The following is a 21,054-nucleotide window of genomic DNA, read 5'->3' on the forward strand; positions in this document are numbered from 1 at the left end:
TGTATTTTTAGTAGAGACAGGGTTTCACCATGTTGGCCGGCTGGTCTGAAACTCCTGACCTCAGATGATCCACCCACCTCAGCCTGTCAGAGTGCTGGGATTACAGGGGTGAGCCACAGCACCTAGCCTAAAATCCTATTATGATTTTTAACTATGAAATTGTGTATATTGTTACCAAAGAAAACAGAATTTCTTGGCTTCACTGTGTCTGCAGACAGTAACAGGGAAACTTCATTACAAAGGACACTGTTACAAACTCTAAAATTAGATGTTAAAGTGCACAGTGAGGCCAGGATATGAGATAATAGGCTAACAGTTCAATCTGGTCTTAGTAAGATCTTGTCATGGTAGAAATACCGGCATTAAAATTACATTATGATTTGTTTTTCCAATTTTGAAAATTTAGAAGTGAAAATTAAAATGCGAAGTATACTTATTTGCATTAATTTAGGTTAAACAGAAGTTGCTTTAAAATATTTTACTTATTTCAAAAAATTTTAAATTTAGTACTGAATTTTGGTCTAGAATTAAACTTTTCTTGTTTATGACCATTTCAGTTCTATTTGGATGGTATATTGTTTATGCTGCTTTAAAAGTAGCATACAAATCCTGTTTGTACTGGGAGTAAGAGATAGGGCATGCCTTGGCATCTGTGTTTTGTCTTTGAGTAGCGGTTCAGTATTCAAAGCAGTTTTACATCTGACTCTTACTGTTCAAAACAAGACTAATTATTATGAATTTCTGTATGTTTATGTTTGTTACTTTCATTTAGGAATCTGTTAAATATAGAGACTGTAGATTGAAACATGGTATTTTCTCTTCAGTAGCTCATTATATAAAGGGGAAATTAGATACTGATACATTTCATAAATATAAAAATGTCACCATTTTCAAGAGCCATTTTTGACCATGCCTGAATTTTGAGTTGAGATTATATGAATGTAAATATTTTGTGTTCCTTCTACTTTCTTATAATATAAATACATTTTTTTAAAAAGCAACTAATAGTTTATTATACTTATTGTGGCAGAATTAGGATTTTAACTATTTCCATCTAGTTTTTTTTCCAAGTCTGAAAAGACCTGCTTTTCTTCAGGGATTATGTTTCACTGTAACTTGGTCTGACATACCATTCTTAAAACAACAATTTAAGAACTGGGTATGGTGGTTCACACCTGTAATCCCAGCACTTTGGGAGTCCAAGGCTGGCGGATCACGTGAGGTCAGGAGTTCAAGACCAACCTGACCAACATGGTGAAACCCCGTCTCTACTAAAAATAAAAAATTAGCTGAGTGTGGTGGTGTGTGCCTGTAGTCCCAGCTACTCGGGAGGCTGAGTCAGGAGAATCACCTGATCCTGGGAGGCAGAGGTTGCAGTGAGCCAAGATTGCGCCACTGCACTCCAGCCTGGGCAACAGAGCCAGACTCCATCTCAAAAAAAAAAAAAACAAAAACAAAAGTAGCATGATGTTTTTTCTTTAGCTGACATAGTCCTGTAACATAAAATAGGCTATTTTGATGCCCCTTTTTGAATATGAAATTCTAAATTTTGGAGAAATTGTAAATCTGTAGTACCTAAGATTTTAAATCTGGCTATGTCTTTTGTATTATATTCAATCCTAGTCTTGAATTCTTCTATTATATTTCCTTTAGAATCATCCAAGAGTGTGTCATTGAAAGATTAAATGGTTAAACTATATTTAAAACCACAAAATCAAATTCACCTTTTTCAAAAAATTTTACAACTGTATTTCTGTTTTAGGGAACATCTGGAAATGCTGATTGACCAACTAAAAATCAAATTACAAGATAGCCAAAATAACTTACAGATTAATGTATCTGAACTTCAAACATTGCAGTCTGAACATGATACACTGCTAGAAAGGCACAACAAGATGCTTCAGGAAACTGTGTCCAAAGAGGCGGAACTCCGGGAAAAGTAAGGTTGTTAGCAGCACTAACGCTGTACTAGACAGCAATGTATTTCTTTGTTGAAACTTCTAATATGTTGCTCCTTGAGATAAATGTAGATTAGAAAATAAAAAATAGACATATCTAAAGGCTTGGTAACTTTGCTTTATCTACCTTAGAGCTTCACCTTTTACGTTGCTTTTGTATTTTGCATTTTTAAGAACAACTACTGTCTGTCTGCTCATCCAGTATTCTGCGTCTCCTACAGCCTTCTTGGCTGGGATGTTTCTCTAAAAAAAACAAACCTATTTCTTTCCAACCCAGGTGTCAAATCATAAGCATTTTTTTTTCTAGAAGAAAACACCCAAATAGTTGCTAACTGAAAAAGAATATGCAACTTTTCTTTGCAATTCTATCTTCAATTAGTCATATTTTGTTCATCACTATAATACTTTAAATAGACATTAGGAGTATTCGCAAAATAAATAGATTGTGAACAAGAAGTTTTCAACTCCTATGATAAAGAAATTGGGTAGTAGGAGTATTAGGTTGAGGAAAAGAATTCTTCATTGAGCATTTTTTATCAAGGGTGTTAAGATACTTTTATCACAGATTTTCTTATATAATATCTAATATCTAATCTTATGCTAATCTGAAAAGTGAAAGCACTTAGCTTTTTGTGGCTTTTGTCTGTTAACAGTGTAATTTGCTTGTTAATCATGTAAACCAAAAGTTTCAGGGAGATGGACCAGTTTTCTAGCTGCCTGTCACCAGGGTTTACCATGAGATTATCTAGGTGATGTTTGCTTGATATTCTCCAACACTTACTCTTTAGGAAAGTTCTTGCAAATTACATTGCTAACACAAAGTAACTGTTGATTCCTCTAAAGTAATTCAATCTTTCAGTAAGTGTTTTTTGAGCACCTACTATGTGCCAGTCACTTTTCATAGCATTTTGAGGTATCTTTAAGAGTCTTTCCTCTTCTTCAGAAATGTTAAAAACTAACAGTATTGTTACTGTCTGTGCCCAAGTATGAAGAAATAGCCTCTTTATATAGTCTCCACTTTTAAAAATGTTTTAATATTTATACTTTCTCTATAGTAGATTGTGAAAATGATTCCAGAGGAATGTGATAATTAGGCTAACCAATTAATATCTGTATTACCCAGAGACTACAGTTAATATAAACACTTCAGTAACAACTGAGACAGAACAGTGAACTTCCATCAGCACAGTCATTCTTATTCCAGATGGGGGGTTTAAGCATTTAGCTTTCAAATAGGTAAATTTAGAAATGTCACTGATACTGCCTGAGAATAGACACTTTACCCTACCTCTAATATTTATCCTGCTTAGACTATTTTTGTAACTACCGATGGTTCTTCCTTTACTTTCTTGGTAGATATTGTTTGAACAAAATGCTTGCAGAGAAATGTGTATACACTACTATTTTCTAGACTCATTAATCAATATGAACTTAGTAATTAAGATTTCTTTTCTAAAACATGGTATTTTATTGCATTTCTCTCTTCAGCCACTAAACCCTGTTTTAAACCTTACGTGGTGCGCATAAGTGTAGCAGGTAGAAAAACTATCTTGGAAAAGTATAGGCTAAACTGTTAACAACATTTATCTACCTGTGCAATTGGGATTTCATCTTGCCAGGCATGAGAGTAATTAATGAGGGCTTTTACTTTTTTCTCCGACAGCTTTTGTATTTTTATGAGAGAATTATGTGGATCCCCTGTATAAAAGGAAATTTTTTTTGTTTTGTTTTGTTTTACCAAAGCCAAACATATAAAATATGAAAACTACAGGTAAACCCTTAAAAGTGATGGTTCCCAAATTGTAGGCCCACTGGTTAGTTTCAGGCCGAGTACATAAAAATCACATTGAAAACTGCTAAAAGTAGGGAATTCCTAGAATACTACTGAGATCCTGATTCAGTGGGTGTAACATGAAAACTAGATGTCTCTATTTTCAACAAGGTACTCCAGCGATTCTTACTTGCAGTGAGATTTGAAACAGCTATAGTAAACCAGGTCTGTGTTTGTGGTTCATGTTAATCGACTCAAAAATGAATACTTTCCTCTAAAGTTTTCTGAGGGAATCAAGAGTGTGAGGTTTTTTGTTTTTTGTTTTTTTTTTCCCCCTCATATTTTCAGGGTAGTAGATAAAAGGGAGATTAATCTTGTATTTATGTGAGCTACCACATACGATGACATGAAGAAGTGGACTAATTAAAAGTATAATTATTTTATGCTTTAAATATAAAGCATAAAATAATTTTTTTTGATGAACCATGAAGTTCCTAGTCTGGACAACACAACGCAGTTTCTCAACTGGGGTTCTTCATCTGAAATGTGGAACACAGATTATTTGAACTAGATGACAGCCAGTGTCAGTTCTCATCAAGTTATTACACAATGAGTACAGTGTAGGTATGTAGGAGAGAAGTTGATTCATACATTCAGTAGAGGTCTTAAAGCTAATTCTTTTGCAGAACCCAGTGGAGAAAGGCTAAAGTCAGCATATAAAGTTGAAAGATCTTCTATGAACTAAGTTTCTCATCTTTCAGATTGTGTTCAATACAATCAGAGAACATGATGATGAAGTCTGAGCATACACAGACTGTGAGTCAGCTAACATCCCAGAATGAGGTCCTTCGAAATAGCTTCCGAGATCAAGTGCGACATTTGCAGGAAGAGCACAGAAAGACAGTGGAGACGTTACAGCAGCAGCTCTCCAAGGTGGAAGCACAGCTCTTCCAGCTTAAGAATGAACCGACCACAAGAAGTATGTATGTACACATGGAAATATTAGTTGTTCAAATTTTTGTGTATTTATGTCTCTTAAGTACATTCTTCCAAATTCATAAGAAAGAAAATTTACTAGGTGTCACCAGTGTCAATTCTGTGATTAATGAATTTTGGATTTGCTTACTAGGAAGATATTGGAACCATCTGAATCCTTCCTTGATTATACTTACAGAGGCCTGTATAACCTCTTAGAATGCTGACTTTGGTGTATTTCTTACCCTCAATGGAAAGGAGTATTTCTTTTTCTCTGACTTAAACATACTCTGGTAGTCTCATGACATATGTCTTAATTCTAGTATTCACCAGATTTGTTTCGTGTTCTCTGTTGTTAGTCATCAAGTTTGTCTACTTTTTAAATAGAAACATTAGAGATGGAACAAGGAGCTTAGAAACAGGCGGCACTGAATGTGTAGAATTGCATGGCCAATATAGCTTCTTTCCTTTCACATTTACAACTAGTTGGAGTTTTAGTTCAGCCGCACCCAGTGTCTTCCATTCTGCTTCCAGGAAGAAATGGAAAAATGTCAGCCATGATGATGCAGTATTTTAGTAGCAAGTTGATGGTGTTTTGGTTTCCCGTGGGAAATATTGTCACTGGAGCATTAGCAGCTGTCGGTCACTTACTAGGGTAAAAAAGCAACTTCAAGATAGTTTAACATATGCCAAAGAATCAACAAAAGAAGTAATTGGCCAGGGCAAAGGTCGTACAGGAGATTGTAATCTAGGAATTAGCAGTGGAATAAGCAGTCAGCTTATCAGAAACTCAGGAAAATTTTTCAGAAAAGGCAGTCAGGCCTAAGGCAACTTAATGAAATGCAAAATAAATGAAATCTGAAGTTTAAAAATCGAGATTACAATTCTGGTTCCTAACTCAGTTATGAGACCTTGGGCAAAGTCATTAAATTTATCTGAACTTCAGATGTTTCGGGGTCAATAAACCAATACATGTCAAAGGGCCTGATAAACTTGACAGTTTAGACCGGACATGGTGGCTCACGCCTGCAATCTCAGCACTTTGGGAGGCCAAGTCAGGTGGATCACATGAGGCCAGGAGTTTGAGACCAGTCTGGGCAACATGGTGAAACCTCATCTCTACTAAAAATACAGAAATTATCTGGGTGGGATGGCATGTACCTGTAAGTCCCAGCTACTTGTGGGGCTGAGGTAGGAGGATGGCTTGAGCCTGGGAGGCAGAGGTTGCTGTGAGCCAAGATTGTGCCACTGCACTCCAACCTGTGTGACAGAGTGAGACCCTGTCTCAGAAAAAAAAAAAAAAAAAAAAAAAGCACTTTACAGTTCATCAGCAAACAGGAAAGTCTTGCTAGACAATGTAATTGATTAGTTCTATGCTCTGGATTCTGGGCTCTTATTGTATGAACACTGTAGGTATGAGCAGCAATAATTAAGAAGCTGCAGAGGTAAAGGTGTAAGGGCAGTGATCGAGGATGTCTGCCGAGCAGATTTCAGCAAGTGTGTTTCAAGAAGTATGCAGCAATCTCAAATACCTAATCCTGAAAAATTGCTAGAATCTAGTTTTTTAATTTTGGCCAGTATTTAGCAGCAGTATGGCCCTCTACTCTAAATTAATAAAAAACAAGCAGTACTGTATTATGAGCTGTGTTATCTAACAGTTTATCTTAGCTAGTAGCAATTAATTTATAGCTTCTGCTAAAATGACTAACGTAGTTAAAAGTTTGATATTTGATAACTAAATTTTTGCTTTTTTCTTTTGAGACTTGCTCAGTCACCAGACTGGAGTGCAGTGGCGTGATCTCAGCTCACTGCAACCTCTGCCTGCTGGGTTCCAGCAATTCTCTGCCTCAGCCTGTCCAGCAGCTGGGATTACAGGCACCTGCCACCGTGCCCGCCTTACTTTTGTATTTTTAGTAGAGATGGGGTTTCACCATCTTGGCCAGGCTGGTCTTGAATTTCCTGACCTTGTGAGCCACCCGCCTCAGCCTCCTACAGTGCTAGGATTACAGGTGTGAGCCACCATGCTCAGCCTTGATGACTAAATTTTAAGAAATGTTTTAGCAATTCTTCATATACCTTTCACTTGTCTTATAGTTACTTAATTCCTCTGCTCTTATCATTTGATATTTTCATTTTATTCTGTATCTCTGTAAGGCCAAATCAATAGATTTTGAACAATCTCACACTTAACCTTAAAAAAAAAATCTAACAGGCCCAGTTTCCTCTCAACAATCTTTGAAGAACCTTCGAGAAAGGAGAAACACAGACCTCCCACTTTTAGACATGCACACTGTAACCCGGGAAGAGGGAGAAGGCATGGAGACAACTGATACTGAGTCTGTGTCTTCCGCCGGCACATACACACAGTCTTTAGAGCAGCTGCTTAATTCTCCTGAAACTAAACTTGGTATGTTACTCTGTCTAAATATGTTTTTCTTATTTAATTTCTTTGTCTTATTTAATTACTATTACTCTAAGTTATATATGCTTTTTTGGACTGCTCCAATAAAATTTATTTCAATATTCCACTACCTGTTTGTATTAGGGTTCTCTAGAGGGACAGAACTAATTGGATGGATGGATGGATGGATGGATGGATGCTTATTAAGTATTACCTTCCACGATCACTAGGCCATCTGCAGGCTGAGGAGCAACGAGAGCCAGTCCAAGTTCCAAAACTGAAGAACTAAGAGTCTGATGTTTAAGGGCAGGAAGCATCCAGCACAGGAGAAAGATGTAGGCTGGGAAGCTAGGCCAGTCTCACCTTTTCACGTTTTTCTGCCTGCTTTATATTCGCTGGCAGCTGATTAAATGGTACCTACCAGATTAAGGGTGGGTCTGCCTTCCCCAGCCCACTGACTCAAATGTTAATCTCCTTTGGCAACACCCTCACAGACACACTAAGGATTAATACTTTGCATCCTTTAATCCAATCAAGTTGACACCCAGCATTAACCATCACACTGTCCAAATGGGAAAATTATGAAACAAATCTTTTTTAAAATAAAATGCTAGCTCTTGCCCTAGGTTTGAACCATAAATAAGTGGTGGGAAGTTTATAGTCACAAATAGGTGGTGGGTATTAGAAAGCAGGATAAACTGTCTTCTCACCCTTCCAAGAAACTGACAGTTTCAGTTTATTCCTCTTGATGAAGTAATGCTAAATTTTTGTAGTGATGTTTTGGTATATTTTATTCTTACCTATAATCAATATTACTGTTCAAAATTTAGGGGGAATCAGTTTGTCATCTTCCTGAAACTTCAGGATCACCTGGAGTAAGGGTCATTTGTATTCATGGTCACTGACCATGTGGGGTAGAAACTGCAAGTCATGGTTCCTTCAGGCAAAGTTAATAGTGGTGATATGGAGGCATCGTGATAGAGCAGCAGCAGACTCCAGAAGCCGATTTGACTTTGTGGTTCCTGCCAAAATTACCTGTCATCTGTGAGCCTGTTTCATCGTCTATAAAGTTTGAATAATGATACCTACCCCACCTGATAGAAGATTCTTATGAGGGTACATGATACATGACCAGTAAATGTTAATGCTTTCCTCATTATAAGTGAAATGACATAAAGTCTTGGAATATTCATAGATGGGAAGAAGATGTGTAATAAAACTGCCTATAAACACAGTTCTGTTGATCGAGGTATGTTGAATAGATGAATGGCAAAGAAAGCAGACCTATAAAATATCACATAGTAAGATATTTATGTTTAGATGTTTTCTTATTTAGAATCTTCATGTGTATCTGTGATTTTGAAAATTAATTCTTGGTACAACATCTTGCAGAGCCTCCATTATGGCATGCTGAATTTACCAAAGAAGAATTGGTTCAGAAGCTCAGTTCCACCACAAAAAGTGCAGATCACTTAAACGGCCTGCTTCGGGAAACAGAAGCAACCAATGCAATCCTCATGGAGCAAATTAAGGTGAGATCAGCAAACCTGGCAACCATGAAAACCGCCAGTTTGATTTTCTTGGTCCTCCATACACATGCACCCAAGTTTAAAAAATCACATTGCAGATGCATCCATAATGTCTTGATCTTTATATTAAATTCCTGATGGTGAGAAATGCTGCTTTTTTTTTTGCTTTTTTTTTTTTTTGAGACAGAGTCTTGCTCTGTCGTCCAGGCTGGAGTGCAGTGTTGCAATCTCAGCTGACTGCAAGCTCCGCCTCCCGGGTTCACCCTATTCTCCTGCCTCAGCCTCCCGAGTAGCTGGGACTACAGGCACCCGCCACCACACCCAGCTAATTTTTTTGTATTTTTAGTCGAGACAGGGTTTCACCGTGTTAGCCAGGATGGTCTCAATCTCCTGATCTTGTGATCCGCCTGCCTCAGCCTCCCAAAGTGCTAGTATTACAGGCGTGAGCCAGCATGCCCAGCCAAAATACTGCTTTTATACCTATTACATAAAGATTATTTCTTAATTCCTACTTTTTCTAAGAAACCGTAATAGATTTAGAAGCTAGAGAGATGTTCACAAGTCATTGTTCCACATATGCTTAAATAAAACTTAACTGGGTGTGAGTCTTTGAATTCTAAAGACAAACAGTAAATTTAAATCATTCACGTGATATTTATGGTACTGAACTACTAAACAGTTTTCAGGTGGAGATGGCAAAGTGGCATGGGAAGTTTTTCCTGTTTAGACACCAGAAACATGTAGGAATGTTGCAGAGCAGTTGAGAATTACTCAAATGAGATATTTCCACCCTGGCTCACTGATAATCACCCCTCAGAATACAGTCATACTACTTATTGAGGAGTTCTTATGACCCAGGCCCTAGGCTTTACATGTATTATTTAATCTCATCACTTGAGAGAAAAATTGAGGCTGGTAAATGGTGGAACAAAATTCAAACTCATGGCTGTCTGAAAAGTACATGCTTTTCCCCTGTACTTTGCTGCTCCTAATAGATCTGTCCTGCCACTTTGCAAGGCCACTAGCTATCCTTGTCAGATTATTTTAAACCTGAATTCAGTTATTTTCAGTGAATTGAATATATTATGACATTCCACCACTAAATACTTCAGTAAGCATCTCTATGAAATAACATTTTCACACTAATAAAAACATCATCGCTAACAAATCACTAACTAGCCCAGTAAACCTAAGTTACTTACTTATTTAAATGTTTTATTTTCTTTTTTTTTTTTTTTTTTCTTTTTTGAGACAGAGTCTTGCTCTGTCACCAGGTTGGAGTGCACTGGTGTGATCTCGGCTCACTGCAATCTCTGCCTCCCAGGTTAAAGCGATTCCCCTGCCTCAGCCTCCCCAGTAGCTGGGACTACAGGCACGCACCACCACGCCCGGCTAATTTTTTGTATTTTAGTAGAGACAGGGTTTCACCATGTTGGCCAGGGTGGTCTTGATCTCCTGGCCTCATGAGCTGCCCGCCTCAGCCTCCCAAGTGTTGGGATTACAGGCATGAGCCACCCCGCCTGGCCAAATCATAAATTTATACTCTCTTGATGATTTCTTAGTCTTCTTTATTGTCATTTTTTTAAATGGTCCTAGGTTTTAGGACAAAGTTGGCTAACTTTCTTGTCTAACCTAAAATGAAAATATGCTAAAAGCTACAGCTTGGTTTCAACCTGGAAATCTTCCTCAAAGACTTGAACATGCTGTCACCTTTTTTATATCATTCTTTGCCTCATTTCTTTGATAGTGTTTTACATTGTCTTATATTCTTGAATTTTCACTGTGTCTGAACTTTTGATTAAGTGCCATTTACTGTGGATGTCTTAACTGCCTGGGACTTTAGGAACAGGGTAGGGGCAGGGGGTTAGTGGAGGCTACCGATGTTCCCCTCAGCCCATTTTCAGAGCCCCGTGCCATACTGGCTTAGTTTCTATAGAAAGTAGAAGGCAGAGGAAACATCATGGTACCAACCCATGGCTCCAGTTAGTTGCTCCTCGTGTAGACATTCTATCAGTTCCCCAGCTTTCACCTCCAATTTCCATGATACCCTGTGCTTCTGAGGCAAGAACCCCGATATTTACACAGGATGTATCCTCTCCTCTCGTCGGTGATACTTGGTAAGCCGCTGGACTGACTCACTTCCACTTCATCTGTTTCTCATCTTGTGAGAATTTCTTGATGTGTGTCATCTACTTTTTCTCCTCTTGTATTAGCTTGTTCCTTTTCAACTTCACCCCTCTTCCCTCCAACCCTAAATAGCTTTGGACAATGGAGTCATGTAGCCCAACACTTGGTGCATATGCAGCAATCCACTTTCTAGGCAAATGCAGCTTTGAAACTATCTCACAGTTGGAGTTCAGGTTTTCATGTCAAATGGATTTTATACTGTAATGTCATAAACTCCTTTGAAATGCTTCACATACAGCTGCTATAGTTAACTGAATTCCCTCCTTTATTGCCATATGGAGGGAAGGGGAACGTTTAGCGGGGAGGAGAAGAAAAATACATGAGTTCAGTCTGCCATATTTAATCAGAAGCTCCTAAAGCCCATTTTTAATTCATTTCTCTAACACCAGCTTCTCAAAAGTGAAATAAGAAGATTAGAAAGGAATCAAGAGCGAGAGAAGTCTGCCGCTAACCTGGAATACTTGAAGAATGTCTTGCTACAGTTCATTTTCTTGAAACCAGGTAGTGAAAAAGAAAGACTTCTTCCTGTTATAAATACAATGTTGCAGCTCAGCCCCGAAGAAAAGGGAAAACTTGCTGCGATTGCTCAAGGTGGGTAAAAGGAGAGTCTTAAAACTTCTAACTTATAACTTAAACTAAACAGCCTTGTGGTTAAGAATTTGTCTGTATGTGTAACTTTTAAATTTTGCTCATTTGGATTGGGTCTATCATATGAGTAGGCCGTGACTAGATTTGAAAAGCTGACTTTTTAAACATCTTTAGGCAACTGTAGTACATTTATGTAATTTTAACGTTCAGCAAAATACAATACAGTGCTTAGCTTGATCTTCTAGCTCTTTGAAAATTGAACTTGTATCCTGGTATTGAGTTCTGGTGTTCAGTTGAATGTGGTTTTGTTTTAAATTCTACTTTTTAAAAAACATTTGTTAGCTTGTTCCTTTTCTACTTCACTCCTCTTCCCTCCTCCAACCCCAAATAGCTTAAGACAATGGAGTCATATAGCCCAACACTTGGTCTATATACAGAAATCCACTTTCTAGGCAAATGCAGTTTTAAAACTGTGCCATAGGCCAGGCACCGGTGGCTCACGCCTGTATTCCCACCACATTGAGAGGCTGAGGCGGGCAGATCACAAGGTCAGGATATCTAGACCATCCTGGCCAACATGGTGAAACCTCGTCTCTACTAAAAATACAAAAATTAGCTGGCCGTGGTGGCTTGCATCTGTAGTCCCAGCTACTTGGGAGACTGAGGTAGGAGAATCGCTTGAACCCTGGAGACGGAGGATGTGGTGATCTGTCGTGCCACGGTACTCCAGCCTGACAACAGGGCAAGATTCCGTCTCAAAAACAACTATGATGTAGTTGGAGTTGGTTTCCATGTCAGATGGATTTAATACTCTGATGTCATTAACTCCTTTGAAATGTTTCACATACAGCTGCTGTAGTTAATTCAAACTGCATCTTAAGAATTATGGTTTCATTTTTGTTTTTAGTTTTAAATTTTATTGTTGACATTTTCAAGCATACAAGGAGAACACTATAATCTCTCTTGTAGCTGTCACCCACCTCTAACAGTTTTCAACTCATGGACAATCTTGGCACAAACAAGGGAGGGTTAGAGACTTTAAAACAAATCGTACACATCATTTCTTTGCCCAATTAATAATTCAGTGTTTATTGGATTTCTCTGTCACCTATACCCAGTTTATGTTCATTTTGCCTAGGTTATTGTGAATGTCTTTTTATAGTATCCTAAATAGGGCTTATATATTGCTTTTGGTTGATGTTCCTTAAGCTTTATTTTGTTGGTTTTTTTTGTTTGTTTGAGATGTAGTGTTGCTCTGTTACCCAGGCTAGAGGGCAGTGGTCCAATCTCGGCTCACTGCAACCTCTGCCTCCTGGATTCAAGCAATTCTCCTGCCTCAGCCTCCCGAGTAGCTGGGACTACAGGTGCGCGCCACCACACCCAGCTAATTTTTGTATTTTTAGTAGAGACGAGATTTCACCATGTTGACCGGGATGGTCTCAATCTCTTGACCTTGTGATCTGCCCACCTCAGCCTCCCAAAGTGCTATGATTACAGGCGTGAGCCACCACGCCCGGCCATTTTGTTGTTTTTTAAAATCTATAACAATTGTATATAAAAATATATTTTTTAATGTGCCACTTATTAATTGAAGAAACTGGTCATTTATGCTATAGCAGTCCTATATTCTGGTTTTAATCATTACAGGGTAACACTGAACTTGTTCCAATTGCCTATAAATAGGAAGATCCAGGTGCAATTGGGTAGGATGGTAGACAAAAATACATCATAGATAGTATTATGTGCTTTCTAAGACATCAGGAGGCCCAGAATGTCCAGACGTCTTACTTTTGACCTTATCTAGTTGGTGCTCTTTAACATGTTCCCTTATGCCCTGTAAATCCTAATAACCAAACTGATAGAGTCATCCTCAAAATTGAGCAGGCATCTGAATCATCTGGTATACTTACTAAAATTCCAGTTGCTGGTCCCCAGTTTCTGACCCAAGATTCTGCATTTTTAACAATTTGTTGCTGATACTTCTGGTCTGGGGCCCATACCTTGGGAACCCCTGGTCTAGAGGCCTGATAAGATGCAGGCTTAATTTTTTTTTTTTTTTTTTGAGGCGGAGTCTCACTCTGTCGCCCGGACTGGAGTGCAGTGGCCGGATCTCAGCTCACTGCAAGCTCCGCCTTCCGGGTTTACGCCATTCTCCTGCCTCCGCCTCCCAAGTAGCTGGGACCACAGGTGCCCGCCACCTCACCCGGTTAGTTTTTGTATTTTTTTTAGTAGAGACGGAGTTTCACCATATTAGCCAGGATGGTCTCGATCTCCTGACCTCGTGATCCACCCGTCTCGGCCTCCCAAAGTGCTGGGATTACAGGCTTGAGCCACCGCTCCCGGCCTTAATTTTTTTTTTTTACAGACGTACTTCATAAGTAGTATTGATAGTTTCTTTGAATCTGGTTTTTTATAGTCTTTCTAATGATGAAGGAAGAATGTTCTCAATACTGACAGTAATCTCAGTTCTTAGATTTCTATAGCCACAATAGTATTTTTGTCACAAGAGCCCAAATAAGAATACATCATGTATATTTTTAGTAAATAGTTATTCCAGTTACAAATTTGCAAATTACAAATTCACTATCTTTAATTTATTCTAACAAAAGTAAACCTAATTTTATAGTTATAAAAAAGAAGAAATCTACTTCCAGTCACATAAGAGTAAAACTGCCCCTATAAAAACAAGACAGAGGAATCTCAAAATTATAGCTAATTTTATAATTATAAAATTAACCAGGACTTTAAGAACGTTTGCATTTTAAAATAAAGTTTTCAATAGTTTTCAGTAGAACAGTGATACCTCAAAATACTTTAGCATGTCTAACAGCCCTCTTTTAAAAGCTCAGCACGTTTAATGTGGATGTTGCTAACATCCAGGTGGCTCCTGTAAGTTAAGGGTCGGTTGATTAGAAGTTCTAAAAGAGACTAACCTGAGGGATACCAATAACATATTTTTAAAGACTATCATAGAGGAGATATACATTAGAAACCCAGAACTCTAAGGTGTGCATTTGCTAAGTCCTGTAAACATACAGGAAAACACTTACATTTAAATTAGTTTGTCCTTTAAAGATTATTTACTACTTGTCTCTTATCAATGTGAGTACATAAAAGACACTTTATAACAATTAAAAGCAATGATGGTTTAGCAACAGATTTAGATAATGTAGGGGCGGGTGTGGTGGCTCACACCTGTAATCCCAAAACTTTGGGAGGCTGAGGAGGGCAGATCACCTGAGGTCAGGAGTTCGAGACCAGCCTGGCCAACATGGTGAAACCCCGTCTCTACTAATAATACAAAAATTAGCCAGGCATGGTGGCACATGCCTGTAATCCCAGCTACTTGGGAGGCTGAGGTAGGAGAATCACTTGAACCCAGGAGGTGGAGGTTGCAGTGAGCCAAGATGGTGCCATTGCACTCCAGCCTGGGTAACAAGAGCAAAATTCTGTCCAAAAAAAAAAAAAGAGAGGGAGAGAGAGAATGTAAACTAGAAGATAGTTCAGAAGAAATTACACGGAATTCAGCATGGGAGAAACAAAAAAGAAAAAGAGTGGGAAAAGACATAGAGGATAAATAAAGACATCAAACATGTTTTTACTAATTGAAGTTCTAAAAGGAGAGAAAAGAATAGAGCACAGATCATTTATGAAGAGAATGGCTAGAAATCTTTTAGAAATGGAGAAGGATATCTATCCACAGATTCAAAAACCCAATAAAATCTCAACCAGTATTAAAAAAAAGAAGAAGAAATCTACTTCTAGTCACATAAGAGTAAAACTGCTCCTAAAAAACAAGACAGAGAGAAATCTCAAAAGCAGCCAGAGAAAGAAGATACATTGCCTCACAATAGACTTCTCAACACCATTGGTGTAATACTATCTCATGTACTAAAAGAAATAACTGCCGACCTTTTATATTTTCCAAGATCTTTTCTGGAAAACAAAAACTTTTCAGAATTCGCCTTCAGCGAAAATTCTTAATGATGTACTCCAAGCAAAAAGAAAATTTCCTAAGTAAAAGGTCTAAGATGCAAGAAAGAAAGACATGCAAAGGAAACTTAACCACCATATTACAGGTGTGGACTGTCAGCCTGACTGGTCACACTAGGGGCATTTTGTTACCAAGGCCTTGAAAATAAGAAAGGTCTGAGAGCCACTCTTCCTGGCACTGAAGGAAACAGGGCCCATCAGAGCAAACAAGTACCTCTTGCCTCCTTCATCTCCTTAGAAGCAAATGTTTATAATCTCTGGTTTTGTGTAAAATTTATGACAGTATTTTTCATTCAGGTTGCTACCTATTAATGGATGGTGAAATTAATTTGGTGGATCACATTCAGAATATTTTTTTTTAATCAAAAGAATACAAGCTGGGCCCAGTGACTCATACCTATAATCCCAACAGTTTGGGAATACTAGGCAGGAGGATTGCTTGAGGACAGGAGTTCAAAATTGGCCTGGGCAACATGGCAAGAACCTATGGCTACAAAAATTTTAGAATATGTCAGACATGGTGGCATGTGCCTGTAGTCCTAGCTACTCAGGAGGCTAAGGCAGCAGGATTGTTTATTATAAGGAATTTGAGGCTGCAGTCAAACTTCTGGTCGAAATCCTGGTCATGCCACTGCATTTCAGCCTGGGCGACAGAGTAAAATCCCGTTTTTTAAAAAAAATTAAAATAGTATGTCAAACATTAGAATATGTTAGTAAGGGTAAGCAATTATTTCTTGAAACTCTACACATATGCTTGAGTATTGGTAAATACCTGACTGTATCATCAGCTCTAGATATAAAATGTTTATGATGTTGGCTGTAAGTTTATGGGGAATAGTTTTCCTTTCTGTGGGTTTGGGTATATTTGGGAAACATTAGCTTAGAGGGTCAAGTAGATTACCCAGCTCTGAAAAGGAGCATCAGACTCCTTATAAATAAACAAATAAACACAAACTCTTTATAAATAAACACATTAAATTTCAAGGAGATGGCATGAGCTGCTCAGAGTAGCCTGTTACAATTCTGTGTTACAAGGTAAAATGACTTAGAGTGTAGCAGTAGTCCCCAAACAATTAATGTCAAATAGATACTGCTAAGTATAGATTGCTCCTCTCCATGTATCACAAATGTTCATTCACCCTGCCCCCACACACATTAAAATTCAGCATAGTTCACAAATTGAGTGTTTCTTTTCTATTTGAGATAGACTTATGGTAAGTCAGCTTTGCCCTCCAAGTAAGTTAGCCATATAGTAATTCTGTATGCAAAATTTGAATCTCAATCTTACTACTCAAGCAGGAAGTAAGTCATTTTTCTGTATCTTTGCTCCCAGACTGGGTTACAGTTTACAGATCTGAATATTGTCACTTGTACACCATACATACACAGAGGTCTAAAACTCTCTACAAGTAAATAAAGAGGAAAAAAAGCCCAACAAACCAATAGAAAAATAGGCCAAGCCTGTTATAGGCTTTATTTTATTTTATTTTTTTTTGAGACGGAGTGTTGCTCAGTCACCCAGGCTGGAGTGCAGTGGTGCGATCTCAGCTCACTGCAAGCTCTGCCTCCCGAGTTCACGCCATTCTCCTGCCTCAGCCTCCCGAGTAACTGGGACTACAGGTGCCCGCCGCCATGCCCGGCTAATTTTTGCATTTTTAGTAGAGATGGGGTTTCACCATGTTAGCCAGGATGGTCTGGATCTCCTGACCTCATGATCTGCCCACCTTGGCCTCCCCAAGTGCTGGGATTACAGGCGTGAGCCACTGCACCCGGCCTGTTACAGGCTTTTTCATCATCTCCAGACTGGCAGGAGGAGAATGCATACTCACTGTAAGTACCTGACTTGATTTGCAGAGGATATAGAACCTTATCAGGAAACAACCTTCCAAGGCAAGAGCAAATGCACCCTATCTCAGCACAACTTTTCTCCAGTTCTTATTTACCTAAGTTGATGAATAGCTGCCAGGAACATTGTCTGCACAAGGGCAGGGGCCTGCCAGATCTGAGAACACAGCAAAATTTTTATTTTGTCAAAAATCTTATACTCGGCTTATACCATTCATTTCAGGTGAACATACAACAGTCTGCATTTCAGTTTAGGGAAATGTTTACAGTCATCTGGTTCTCTTTATTCTTGGGAACAAGGTTACCTCACTTGGAACATATAACCAGTGCCAAGTTGTCCATCCCTAAGCATTATTTCTTCCTCTTACTTTCCAGAAGTTCTAAAGATTGTGGAAGCCAGGCTTCTCAGAGTTCTTTGCCCTCATTCACTCCTCCAGAAATTCATGCCTTTGTATAATCTCTTCCCCGTGAGAGCCAGTAGGTTAACCTAATGAATTATTTTTAACCTGTAAAATACAGCAAAAGTGATAGCTTACAAGAGATTGTGGCTTCTATCTTGCTAGCAGACTCTCTCTGCCTTCGTTGCTTCAACACTTTGATGAAACAAGCTACCATCCCAGATAGGCCCATAGGCAAGGAACAGGCCATCAGCTTAGCAGCCTTGAGGAACTAAATTCTTCCAACTAGCACATAAGTTTGGAAGTAGATTCTTCTCCAGTCCAGCCTTCAGATGAGACCCCAGCCATGCCAACAACACAGAGCTCAACAGCCATGCAGCTCTGTGAGAGACCTTGAAAACAGAACCGTTTCTGATCTCCTGACCCACAGAAACTGTGAAATGTGTTAAGGTACTAAGTTTGTAGTAATTTGTTAGGCAGCAGATTGTAAATAATGTGCAGATAAAACCAGACAGAACAGAAAAATAAATGAAAATGGCTTTAACTCTAGAAGAGTTTCCCCATGTAAGATTTTGAAAATGCTTCTCTGCCTGAGATCAAACTGGTACATGTATATGTATGAAAACACAGAAAGGTGTCTGGAAGGGTAATACCAAATTAAATATCTTGATCCGAGAGGAATGAAAACCAGTATTCACACAGAAACGTATGTACAAACCTTGTGAATACATTAAAAACCAGTGAACTGTGCACTTTGAAAAGGTGAATTGTGTGGTATATGAATTATATCTCCAAAACATTTCATGAAAAACCTGTACACAATTATTCATAGAAACTGTCTTTACAGTTGCTAAAAACTAGGAAGATCTCAGTTATCCTTCAACTAGCAAATGAATAAACAAACTGGTACAGCCATGCAATTTAATACTGCTCAGCAATAAAAAAAGAATGTACTGCCAGTACATGGATAATTCTCAAATGCATTATGCCAGTTGACAGAGGTCAGACTCAAAAGACTATGTACAGTGTGATTCTACCTATATGACATTCGGAAAAAAGCAGAACTGTAAGGACAGAAAACAGGTTAGTGGTTGCTAAGGAGTGGGAGAAGAAGCCAGGGAGAACTTTGAGGAGGTGAAAATGTGCCAGGCCTTGGTCGGTGGTGGTACATTACTGTGCATTTGTCAAGACTCAGTTCTATATGCTGGAAAGGGCAAGTTTTACTATAAGTAAGTTGTACCTCAATAAACATGATTTTTAAATGATTAAAACTTTGGTTTTTGTTTGTTTTGGTTAAGTTGTAAGGTTTACCATAAATCTATTGATTTTAGATTCTAAGTTGCATATAAGCTTCTGTTTTAAAAGAATTTTTTTTTTCATTCTCTTATTGTTAGTATTTAGTTGTGCTAGAAATCTTATTTTGGAATTGTTTAATAGAGAAAGACAATAAATAATGTTCAAGAACAGACATTGATTCATAGCATCAAAGTATGTTATGAGAAGATGGTATTTCAGAATAGAGGAAGAATTTCTTATGTGCTGGTAGGATTGTTTGTAGAGAATCGTTTCTGCATAATTTTCATAGCTGGATTTCTTTAAGAAAGCCATTCAGAGGTTCAGTTCTAGATTGCTTCATGTTGCTTATCAATGTTTTAAAGCTAAAATAAAAGTAGCTGTTAAGTTGGCTCAACCAGAAATTCAGTATATCCTTTAAAAAGAGAAATTTAGTAAGTAATATGTCTAAAGGATGACATATGGATGGGTGCAGTGGCTCATGGCTATAATCCCAACAGTTGGTGAGGCTGAAGTGGGAGGATCACTTGAGCCCAGGAGTTTGAGACCAGCCTGGAAAACAGTGAGACCCGCATCTCTACAAAAAAAACAAAAACTTACCCAGGCATGGTAGCATACATCTTATGGTCCCAGTTACTTGGGAGGCTGAGGTGGGGGAATCACTTGAGCCTGGGAGATCAAGGCTACATTGAAGTCTCATCACGCCACTGCACTCCAGCCTGGGCAACAGAGCAAGACCTTGTCTCAACAAAAAAGAACCCCCCCGGCCCCCAAAAAAGGCATGTAATCACTAAAAAAGACATTATTTGCTTATATTGTAGAGTGGTTCTAAAATACAGATTTTACATTGAGAAATTTTAATACTCTCTTTTTACTTTCCAAAGGTGAGGAAGAAAATGCTTCCCGTTCTTCTGGATGGGCATCCTATCTTCATAGTTGGTCTGGACTTCGATAGATTGATGGAAGGAATATTTTTATTAACCAAATAGAATCTATTTATAAAAATGGTTCATGTATATTACCATCATTCTTTTGTCCAAAAGTGTGTATATATGTTTGCAGCTACATATATTTGTACATCTATATGATAGATGTATTTTAAAAGTTTCAACTTGAAGTAAAAGTACAACAGCTTAAAGTGTTGATACCAGGCGACAGCCCTCTAACTCATGTGATCTCCCGTGCATGCTGCCAGAATAAAACCACCAGAAATGAATTCACTCCCCACTTCTCTGGAACCTCAGGACCCATTTCTCGGCAGTACTGTGAATTTTGAAGTTAAACTAAATTTTGGTACCATACCAACTGGAATTTAGGCTTTAAAAATAATGTTTCAAGGCCATGTGTGGTGATTCAGGCCTGTAATCCCAGCACTTTGGGAGGCTGAGGCTGGAGAAGCACTTGAGGCTAGTGAGCCGTGATCGTACCCCTGCACTCCAGCTCGGGGAACAGAGCGAGACCTTGTCTCTAAAAATAATAATAGTAATAAAATAAAAATAACGTTTTATGACTATTTATTGCAAGGTCAGATTTGTAGATTGTTATTAGTTATAAATTGTTGAGAAATTTTTGTCATTAGAATATGAAGGAAAAAGCTTTACTGGTAAAAGTGACATGTTTATTAAGGGGCTATGAAGTAAATATGCTGCAGTTAATTATGCTAAGTTGAAATATAATTTAGTTACTTTAAAATAAACTGTTCTTTTTTTCTTTAAAGTATATTCTCTCAAAACTCATGATGTTGTCAGAGCCCTGGAGCTGGCTAGTGTGACACTGACTATGAATAGGCGGGCCCACCCCCTGAGTTGAGGTGATTTCATGCTGTCTCTCCAGGCTCTTGGTACGGTATCACTACATGCAAGCCATGAATCTGTTTTGAGAATCCTCTCCATTTTCCCAAATAAAAGCCTATCACAACAGTGACTGTATCACTCAGCATTGTATCTAAGTATAAAACTGGTGCTTTCAGTGTTGTGGCAGATAGTGTTCCGTAAGCTTTCCATCAGCTTTCTATCAGAAGGGATTTTAGAAAGACACCTTAGAGGTCCGTGCTACATCTTCACAGTTCCTCTGAATCAGCTTAGGTGGTAGTGTTACTTGCCTTTGACGCCTCTGC

The 21,054-nt window shown here is 38.3% G+C and overlaps 1 protein-coding gene across 2 annotated transcripts in view; it reads left to right on the forward strand.

The window, feature by feature from the left end:
* Positions 1-20,659, forward strand: part of GCC2 (GRIP and coiled-coil domain containing 2) — a 62,462-nt gene extending 41,803 nt beyond the window's left edge. For both annotated transcript variants that reach the window (XM_011959502.1, XM_011959503.1), the window contains 6 exons: positions 1,763-1,939; positions 4,491-4,708; positions 6,917-7,111; positions 8,498-8,637; positions 11,211-11,412; positions 19,823-20,659. In XM_011959502.1, the coding sequence (XP_011814892.1) occupies positions 1,763-1,939; positions 4,491-4,708; positions 6,917-7,111; positions 8,498-8,637; positions 11,211-11,412; positions 19,823-19,893 (1,003 nt within the window). In that variant the 3' untranslated portion in view covers positions 19,894-20,659. The remainder of the gene's footprint in view (positions 1-1,762; positions 1,940-4,490; positions 4,709-6,916; positions 7,112-8,497; positions 8,638-11,210; positions 11,413-19,822) is intronic.
* Positions 20,660-21,054: the final 395 nt, after the last annotated feature.

Source organism: Colobus angolensis, unplaced genomic scaffold, assembly GCF_000951035.1.
Source record: "Colobus angolensis palliatus isolate OR3802 unplaced genomic scaffold, Cang.pa_1.0 Scaffold498, whole genome shotgun sequence".
In the NCBI taxonomy this organism is placed as follows: domain Eukaryota; kingdom Metazoa; phylum Chordata; class Mammalia; order Primates; family Cercopithecidae; genus Colobus; species Colobus angolensis.